The following is a 10,541-nucleotide window of genomic DNA, read 5'->3' as shown; positions in this document are numbered from 1 at the left end:
TATCTCTCTGGAGTTTAACTACAACTTGTTTTGTGATTTAACAACTGTGATAGGTAGGTGTATTGTGGCAGTCTGGCCAATAGGCATATGTGGGATTAATCAGGTCACCATTTGATTGCCGGGCAAAGAGATAAGTGACTTGGCAAGGCCCATCCCTCTCTCTGGCTCTCTGGTGATCGGAGCATCATGAGGCTGTTTAGCTAGTTCTCTGCCTCAACTTGTGAGCTACATTACCTGTGGGACAAGCCAATCCATGGATCATGCCGCTAGAACTTGAGGTTCCTTCGTGACCTGCTTCACCACGCTACTGGTGTGTCCATCACTTGAGCTTGAGGCTGGTGGGCTCTATCATCTTGCATTGCTTGAGTTTGAAATCCCATCCAGGCCTGCTTCTCTAAGCTCCTGAGCTGCTGACTATTGGTGACCTACCCTGCTGTTTGCCGCCTGTGGGCAGACTTTGTCCTTGACCTTGGACCCAGCAGCCCTCATACGTTGAAGGACTTCTAGAATATTAACTGTTCCATGGAAGTGAGTTGAACTGAGCCCTCTGTACTGCTGTGTGGACTAACTACTTGTTGTATTCCTTCGTGTTGTATAAACCTATATATATATAATCATAAATGTCCTGGTTTTGTTTCTCTAGAGAACCCTGGTTAACACAACACCTATGTAAGCTAGCAATTCCATCAATTCCTGGATTTTCATGGAGTAAGAATTGAAATGTGTCAGCGAACTGAGGAAATACTTAAAGCGTCATTTGACTGTGTGAAGAAACCTGAAACAACTCTCCAACAACATCATTAATATCACACGTAAGTGATGTTTTACTAAAGATCATTCAACAGTTGTTGCAGCAGTACAGCAACATGGATCTTCTAGAAATTCAAGTTGCATTCAGAAAAGGACGTGGAACAAGGGATATCACTGCTGAAGTCAGATGGATAATGGATGGATAATGGCTCAAAGCAGAGAATACCAAAAGATGCTTACTTGTGCTTTTTGATTATGCAAAGGTGTGTTTAACTTCTCTTGAAACCCATTAAAAATACACGAATCATCCTTTCTCAACTCCTAAATATTGATAAAGTTCTGTAATTTGAATTTTTTCCAAAGTCTATGTTTCATGCTGCCACTAGAATAACACCAAACGAACGAACAAAGGTGACTGGCAATTCATTAACTTGGACCAAATTTTCTTTTACTGACTGAATCTCGGCCCCTTCTTTCATCCAATTAGCAAAAACAAGCTGTCTCTCTTCGGCTAAAAATCCTATCACAATTAACACAGAAAGAAAGATAATGCTATAAGGAACTGTTTCATCCATCAACAATTTTTTTTAAAAGTATTAAGTGTGACTGCTCTCATTACATGAGGATTGTTTACAGCAGTAAATGGTTAAAACTATCAAAAAGTACACAGGGCAAATTTCCAAGACCTCCTGAAATAGAATTTTTCTTAGTCTGGGTTTAAAGCCAAGTTCTAGCATGGAATGTAACTTCTGATAACAGGGGCCCTGCTTCTTCTCTACGGCAAAAAGCACTAGCTTAGAAGCTTTTTAAAATCAATTTCTTTAATTTTTGGCTTTTCCAAAGTATTGGAATCAAAACGGTTATCAATGAAAGGAAAATAAATTCTCAGATCTCCTTAGAGATCTTTATCTTCCATCTTCGTTTTTCAAAAATATTCTATTTAATTTATTACCAAATTATCCGTAATTTTATCTTCATTCTTCCTTTACTTCTCCGCACAGCAGCTGCAAAATTACTTAACTACCTCAAAAACCCAAGATCACAAAATGCATGCTTTTTCTACAAACAAGCTTTTTCTACTTTCAAGTGCAAACTGCATGGACAGTCCAAACAAACTTTTTCAAAGTAACTCCCACCACCGTCATCCAGGCACGCGGCACCTGTCAATTCCGCTTCTCTACACACATGTATCTTTGTAATGGCTTACAGCCAAGGTGATTTTCTCAGCTTTTTAATATTATACCAAGTTACTAGATCTACTGTTCCCTGCCCCAGGAACTAGAAATTCCTTTTTTAACTTTATTCACTGTACTCTTTAAGCCTAAAGAAGAAAGGACAAATTTTACCTCGGCATTGCCGTGCCCCTTTTTCTAGTGCAGAGAGAAAAAAAGGAGGAGAAGGTGGCTGTACACCGCTAACCAGCTACTGCCTTGGCACCATGTCCCTGCAGTATGCATGGGAAACCTCCCCCACCGTACCCTCGGAAATCCTACACAAATGCTTACCCGTTCCCCAAGGGCAATCACGTTTTCCCTTGAAGTTACGGATTTACCTTTGGCCCCACGTGGGACGCCGATTTGAGACAAGGCAGAGACCTGCTCACATCTCACATATTGATCGGATTCAAGAGCGTCACGATCTGCAAGTAGAAAGCGTGGGGGAAGGACAGATGCAGTGGACGGCGGCGGTCCCTGAAGTCAGATGCACTCCAGAGCCCAGAGCTTTACTGGAGGCGAGCTTGCGCCTATAGACTCCTTGGACCTCAATGCCAGGATTTACACAAAGGCCGTTTATCATTCTTAATGAACACACAGAAACATAAGCTCACAGAGTCCAGGCTGTTGGAAGACAGAGGGGAGGGTGCGGTTTGGGAAAGTGAAGTAGCTGATAACTGTAGGGCCTTGACAGAGAGTAGGAGATGAACTGTCCATTTCTCCCAGGCCGAGGGACATAGCAACAGTCTGCTACAAAAACTCCCCCAGAGGAGCTGTTGCCTTTCTATCACCACCTTGGGCCCTGAGATGCGCTGGTCCTATCCCGTTTGCCTGGGGAACAAACAGCTTCTTCCTCACACCTGACTGTATGAATCATGACAATCCATGAATAGCATTGAGAAGAATTAGCTGATGGTGCCAAGCTGTCAAATTACACAGAATCTGGAAGATAAACAAGAGGCCATCTAACTGAGAAACAACAAAGCCCACAGGGAAGAAGCACACCAGCCTGTAAGATGACAAGGTGGCGAAGGGGTCAGGTATGAGGCATCAAAGACACAAAAAAATCATTACATTGTGAATCAGTGGGAGTGCAGAGTGGGGACCCAGGGCCCATCGGGGGAAATTGGACATCCTTTGCAGAAGGGCAGTGGGGAGGAGAGGAGCAAATCTGAGTGCAGTGTAGCAACTATGAAATATGCAATTTTCCTCTAGTTCTTAAATGCTTCCTCCCCCCCACTACCATGATCCCAATTCTACCTTACATATCCAGCTGGCCCGGAGGATGTATACTGCCACAGATAGGAACTGGAAATACAGTGAACCCAGGACAGATGAACCCCCCCAGGACCAGTGGGGAGAGTGGCGATGGCGGGAGGGTGGAGGGAAGGTAAGGGAAGAAGGGGAACAGAGGACAAGGTCTACATGTGGCCTCCTCCCTGGGGGACGGACAGTGGAGAAGTGGGTGAGGGAGACGTTGGGTGGCATAAGATATAATAAAATAATAATAATTTATGAATTATCAAGGGGGGGGAGCGGGGAGGGAGAGGGTAAAATGAGGAGCTGACACCAAGGGCTCAAGTGGAAAGGAGGTGTTGTGAGAATGATGAAGTCAACATACGTACTAAAGTGCTGGACACGAATGATGTATGTACGGATTGTGATGAGTTGCATGAGCCCCTAATAAAATGATTATTTTTTTAAAAAAGAAGAAGAACTAGAGGAAGGTTGTGAATTTCATTATTGCTACACTGAACCCTGAGTGATTCATCTCCTCCCCACTACCCCTCTGCAAGGGATGTCCAGTTGTCTACAGATGGGCATTGGGTCCCCATCACACGCTACCCTCATTCACGATGATATGATTTCCCCCCCACCTCCGAATTTGGTCTTTGAAACCTGGTCCCCTCAGCCCTTCATGAACACACATGTTGGTGTGCTGCTTCCATGTGGGCTTTGTTGCTCCTAGGCTAGATGGCCACTTGTTTACTTTCAAGCCTTTAAGTCCCCAGATGCTATAGGTCTCGATAGCCAAGCACCATCAGCCTTCTTCACCACACTTACTTATGCTTACTTCAACACATCTTATTGAAGATCTTCATTGTTTTCGCTGTCCAGCTACTTTACCAGTCATGATGTACTTCTCCATGGACTGGCATCTCCTGACAACATATCCAAAGTATGTGGGACAAAGTCTCACCATTTTTACTTCTAAGGAGCTTTCTTGCTGTACTTTATCCAAGGCATATTTGTTTGTTCTTTCAGCAGCCCGTGGTACTTTCAATATTCTTTGCCAGCATCATAATTGAAATGCACTAATTCTTCTCTGGCCTTGCTTATTCACTGCATATGAAGCAATTGAAAATACCATGGCTTGAGCCAGGCACCCCTTAGCCCGAGTCACATCCTTTCATTCCAACGTTTAAAGAGATCTTATGCAGCAGATTTACTCAATGGTGGGGTCTCCAGGTGAATTGAACCTCCAACCTTCTGACTAGCAGCCAAATACTCAACCATGTATGCCACCCATCCAAATCCACTGTCCTCAAATTGACCCCTATGGAGCAGAGCAGACTCCCTCGTAGCATTTCCAAAATGAAATATTTATGGCACCATTGTTCCTTAAGTGGACATTAGAAAATCAGTTTTCCAGAAATAGTGAAAGATTGAAATCACCAACACAGGAAGCCCAACAAAACCAAAAGAAGGCTAAATAAAAATAAATCTATGTGATATTAACATTAGAAATTCATGAAAAGAAGTCATAAAGGATATGTGTTCTAGTTATATAATCTGTTGTCAATTTGAGCGGATTATGAGTGAAGGGGTGGAGTGTAGCTTGTCGATCATTATGTAGACAATGAGGCCTCTGTGTGGGCATGGCTTTCCCCTAAGGATTCTGGGAATTCTGGTATTTCCTTATTGGAGGCAGGAGACACACTCTCTCGAACTCGCTCCCTGACAGATGGTTTACTGACATGACACATGGCATTACACTGATATAGCCAGTGCTTTCAGAGCTGGAGAAGCCATGTGGAGACCCCGCCAGCACTGAGATGCCTCTACCCACACTAGATCCAAAATACTTCCCACCCACTGGCCTGTGATCTTTCTGCATTCAGAGTGATTGCATGAGCTTTGAGTCTGAAGAGGACTTTACTTTAGTATTGGACATATAGGCTTGTATCCAACTTATGGACTTGATCTGGATGGGGCTCGGATGTTTTCTCACTAGTCAATTGCTCTTGTATATGAAGCTCTTTCTTATACAAGTGTCCATGAATTTGTTCCTCTAGTCTACCCAGACTAATACAATATGATAGCACACGGCTTAACAAAAGTAATGGAGGAGTAAAGACAGTGAAGTAAAATCTTCAAAGCTTCAAGAAAAGACAACACTGAATTTGGTTTTGTTTATCCAGGAAAACTGTTGCTCAAAAAATGAAAGCAAAACTTGACAAACATATTATGATGGTTCCACAACACAATCAACCTAATTGGTGTCACCAAGTGGTGGAAATGTTAAGCTGTCAATTATGTGTGATTTGTATTTTTACAATTAAAAAATTAGGGTAAAATAAGGACATTATATATACACAAAAACAGGTTATCAACCACTAAGAGGACCACTCTGATGAAAATTCTGAATACTATGACTCAAGAAGATAAATAATAATAATAACATCTTTAAAAAGATGAAAATTATTGAGAAGGATGGTCTCAGATGCAATAATGAATAAAAAACAAAGAAAATGAGCACTTTATTTGTAATATAACAGGAATACATCATAAGCATACATCAAAGATGTTAGGATATATTTGTGGGGGACCAGCCTTCACAACCAAATGGGTCCTAACAAGCACAAAGAAATATGTAGTGATGGTCTGAATTTGATTAGTATACAATCAATAAAATGTGTGGAAACTGAGAACCGGGAAGAGAGTACATGCAGACAAATCCTCTACGCTCATATTTTAAGGAGTCTGGGAGGCTGAGAATCCCAGTTGTGAGTTGGAGATGCATCCCAATCTCATTCTTCTAAGTAAAAGCTAGTCCCCACAATGCCCCCACCCACCCTTGCAATAATGCCAATTTTAAGGTGCTGCTTGCAATCACATGGTTGCTACTATCATCTTAAAGGGCAACTGCCTGAATGCTGTCTGCCTGAAGATTATCTGCCATCAAAAGCAATCTGACCATTCAACCCAAGTATGGTCCACTCCTTTCTGATGAGGATCATAGATTCTTCCCCAGAAGAGCTCAGGGACACCTAAGGTCAAGCCAGCTCAGAGAAGAGCAAGGTTAAACTGCCATCGTTACTTTAGAATCTGCCTGTCTTGTTATGTATGTGCCTTCCTGTCAGAGGTATGCCCCAGGACCTCCTTAGTATGTCTCCTTCCTGTTGCATGTATACCCCTAGCTCATCCCCTTCCTGTTACATATGTGTATGACATGGTTTGCATGCCCAAGATTATACACGCTTGTGAGAGAATGCATTCGCCCCTTCTCTGGCTCTGGTCTTCGTGGAAGAAGTGAGTCCTTGTCGGTATTTCTTTCATTTACCCTTCAATCACACCGCTTCCTCTTAGGACCCATTTGGTTGTGAAGGCTGGTCCCCCACAAAGATATCCTAACATCTTTGATATTTGGGAGGGAATCAAGATTTTAATTTAAAACTTGGTTAAGTCATATATAAGTTGTAAAATTTCAAGAGCAGCTAACATAGAATGTAAGTTTCAAAAAAGTAGAGACTTTTTTTAAAAAAATAAACAATTGCACAATTCAACAATCCTCAAACGTATGAGAAAACAGAGAAAGGGAGATAAAAAAGAATTTTTAATGAAGAAATCTAAATATAATCAGAGGTAATGCAGTAAGTCTCTTTTACTCAGTTCTTGCTTGTCCCCGTAGCCAGGGTAATAACCTGGATTAAACTCCTGAAATATGCATGTAGTTGTTGATTAGTGATGTCATGGTATATGTCTAACTATCAACCAACAGCCACTGAGGCGATTCTGACTCATGGTGACACTACAGAATAGCGTATAACTGCTAGGTAGCAGTTATACTTTTGTGTAAATCTTTATGTGAGTAGAGAGCTTCGTCTTTCTCCAGAGGAGCAGAAAGAAGGTTTGAACTGTTGAGGTTAGCAGTCTAATGCATAACCCACTAGATCTCCAAAAGTCCCTTACATGCCCAAAGCAGGTTAAAACTAACCGACCTGTCACCAGGGTTAAAGTAAACATAAAGGTGGATCGTGTACATTGGTACCTGGTTTGAGACATAGCAGGTAACATAGCAGCTATATGATTGCCCAGCTGCCTTTAAGAACTTCCGACTTAATCCTCAAGTGAGCTTCCATCATTAGAGGCATCTCCTATGTGTGTCTGCAGCTGGCAGCGGAAGAGAGAGGAGGGTTTGTGGCACTAAGATAGAAAGAAGGAAGATTGAAAGCCTTTGACATTTCTCTAGCCTTCACCGCTGGGTATCTGTTTCCTGCTATTGCTCACTGTATCCTGGTTGTGATAAATCTTAAACATAAGTGCAACTTTATGTTAAGTGATGTGAGCTCTTCCAGTGAGCCATCAAACTAATGAGTGCTCATAAAATCCCCAAGACACGTCAATAATTAATGGCTTATAAGAGTTGTAAGAGCCTCCAATAAAATGATTTTTTTAAAGAGAAATAGCTATATATGAACTAAAAATCATGAACTAAAGGATAAAAACTCTCATACAATGATGAAATATTAGATATTGTTTACAAGAGCTACCTGTTAAAATGTCATGATGGAGGTGTCCGATCTCAAGTTCAAGAGGGGGAGAGAGCATCAGGATCAGCATCAGCCGAAGGCCGATTCCTATGAAGTGGAAGTTAAATATACTTCTTCGCTCCCACCTCTTATTCAGTTCTGACACTAGCTGTCCCTCCCATGACAATCTCCACTTCGCTGCTGAATTTCAGGGTTCATTAGAAATAGCAACACAGAACTCAGAAAACATTCACAATGATGCAGTTTATTAGGAAAATATCAAGCTACAATTAAGATCAAGAACAACTCAGATGCAATTCTCAAGTTAGGAAAGCTTCTCATCCATGACCACAGGCTTTGCCCTAGCCCTTGCCTTCGCAGCCCTCCACACCTTGTGGCTCTTAGGCCTCTGGGGTCAGTCCAGCCTTTGTTGTAAGTATTACAAATCTCTTTAGCTTTGCCGACACATGGCCTGGAGGGTTCCTACTCTGCCAGCAAGCATAGCCCTGAAATTGCTCCGCTTTCTCACTCTATAGGCTGAAACGTCCACTGCACCATCTCCAGGTAGTTTTCTGGTTCTGCCAGTGCTTTCCTGTGCTTGCCCCACTTCTCACCATCTTGCATTTTCTCAAGTATTATACCTCTCTCTGTCTCCTAAGTCCAGTAGGTTTTACATCTCTTCTGGGTGCTAGTAGGGTCCCAGCTTTTGACATGGCACATTTTAGGCCTAGTGCATTGGCAAAACTAATCAATCCCATGGTTAGGGTTCCATACACTTTATTTACGTGGTCCTCCTCCTACAAAGGTGCTGTGACCCTTATTTGCATTATTAGTAAGCTATCCAATCTTCATGAATATCAAACATCTAATTTGCATAGTCCCACGCAGTCATTTCATGAGAGTTACAAGATCATAGCAAGAAAGGCCTATAAAAGCAATCCATCACACTGCACTTACATCAGTCTTTTTCTGCTTGTCCCTCATAGGGACGTGAGTTGATGCTCCGTTACCGCAGAATTTCTTTGGCTTACAAATTTTGATTTTTAAATGTTAAAAGAATGTGACCAGACCTGCCTTCTAATTTGTTTTCTAATTCTCCAAGGCATCTCTCTTTCACCCTCAGCTCCTAAGCAGACCGGAGATGAAGTCTCGGGAACTAGAGGTCCTGAGTTCCAGAGAGGCAGATGCAGCAATCACGGTCACAGGATGTCTTCATTGAAGCTGGGAGAGAAGAGAACGATCCGTGAGGAAAAGAGGGGTAGGGAGTATAGGAAAGAAAAAATGGGAAGAGGTATTGGGAGAGGAGGAGGAAAGAGGATACTCACCGACGCCTCTTACGCCACGTCATGAAGCCTACAATGAGCACCAGGAGGAACACCACTACTGCCGAGATGATCCAGCCCACAGAGACACGGTGCTCAGCCTCTTTGGAGAAAACACAATGTCTGTCACCATAAAGCCCTTCCCTATTTCCAGATCACTGGTGTGAGCACTTGTGAGGGTACCAGATGCTTCTTAGTCCCGCCCCCATGTCAAGTGCCTGCTTGCTATTCCTCCTAAACTGGATTTCCCCACACCTTCTCCCAGGGTTCAGACACACTAATTCAGTTCGCTTCAGTCTGTAAATGGAAATCCCAGTAGCTTTGTAGGGGCAGACCTGAGTCAAAACCTTCCACTTACTAACTCTGGGTAGTTTCCCTAGCCTAGTCTAGCCAAGCTTCTATTGCCTCATCTGTGAGAGAGCACTAAGAGTTCCTGCCTCAAAAGAGAGATGTGATGATCAAATGAAATAATACATGGAGATAACATAGTTCGTATCATTTGTGTTTTATGCATACATCTTAGTGTGGTGAGTAGCTGTGGGCAGTCGTGAAAGTTTTCTAGAGGCCATCAAAGATACATCTACTGGACACTATGTGTCTGGAGAACTAGAGAAAGAAGGAAATCAAGGGCGCCCAGAGGAAAGTAGTCCATAAGACGGATAGTCTACATAAACTACAGCCTCATCTACCCTAAATCCAGAATCACTGAATGGTGCGCAACTACCATTATTGGCCATTCTGACCAGGAATACTGCCTGGAACTTCTGAAGAGCCCTAGATAGAAGAAGAGATAAATGTAGAACAACACCCAGATTCCTTGAAAAGTCCAGATTTATAGGACCGTTGAAAGCCACGCCTTTTAAAATAATTTGTGTTTTGCACTACATGTATCTTTCCTTCTGAGACTATTGCTTAAACTTTGAACTGAACCCATGCCAGCAGTAAACATTCAGTTAACTAAAGATTGGCTTATGAAATAAGAACTATCACCTGTGAGTACAATACTCTTCTTTAAAAATCATCTACGGGAGACCAAACAGTAAACAGTTACCCTAAAGCAAAAATGAGAAGGTAAAGCAGGTAGGTGGAGGACTGAGAGGCGAAACTTGTAGTATTAAATTAAAATGGCAAGGACGTGAAGGGGTGGGGAACCAGCCCCCACCACTAATTGCGGGCTCAGTAATACTACTTCCGGGTTCAGTCATGCATAAGTGTATGGTTGAGATATGTAAGTATTATATTAAAGTTATTGAGAGCATAAGAGATAAAAGAAATATTATAATAATGCAGTCAGGCACGTTACATGGTAGCATTGCTCACCTCAGCCCAGCTTGGTGGTCCACGTGGAGAGAGGGGGAAGGGAAGGAGGGCATAGGAACAAGGGAGAGGGAGAAGAGAGAGGGGTCAGAGAGATCAGAGAGGTCCGAGAGCTCTATATTGCTGACTCACGCCTATATACCTTTTGGGGGCATGCCAGCCCACTAATTACAGGTAGAGACATA

At 42.6% G+C, this 10,541-nt stretch overlaps 1 protein-coding gene across 2 annotated transcripts in view; it reads right to left on the bottom strand.

Annotated features, from left to right (window-relative positions):
- Positions 1 to 7,966: 7,966 nt before the first annotated feature.
- The window catches only part of CD1D (CD1d molecule), a 15,153-nt gene continuing 12,578 nt past the window's right edge, over positions 7,967 to 10,541 (bottom strand). For both annotated transcript variants that reach the window (XM_045298461.1, XM_045298462.1), the window contains 2 exons: positions 9,043 to 9,142; positions 7,967 to 8,938 (listed from right to left, as the gene is read on the bottom strand). In XM_045298461.1, the coding sequence (XP_045154396.1) occupies positions 8,917 to 8,938; positions 9,043 to 9,142 (122 nt within the window). In that variant the 3' untranslated portion in view covers positions 7,967 to 8,916. The remainder of the gene's footprint in view (positions 8,939 to 9,042; positions 9,143 to 10,541) is intronic.

The sequence above is a fragment of the Echinops telfairi genome, unplaced genomic scaffold (assembly GCF_000313985.2).
Source record: "Echinops telfairi isolate 266 unplaced genomic scaffold, ASM31398v2 ScPeMD7_7425;HRSCAF=8463, whole genome shotgun sequence".
Classification (NCBI taxonomy): domain Eukaryota; kingdom Metazoa; phylum Chordata; class Mammalia; order Afrosoricida; family Tenrecidae; genus Echinops; species Echinops telfairi.
This window is presented reverse-complemented; position numbering and strand designations above follow the sequence as displayed.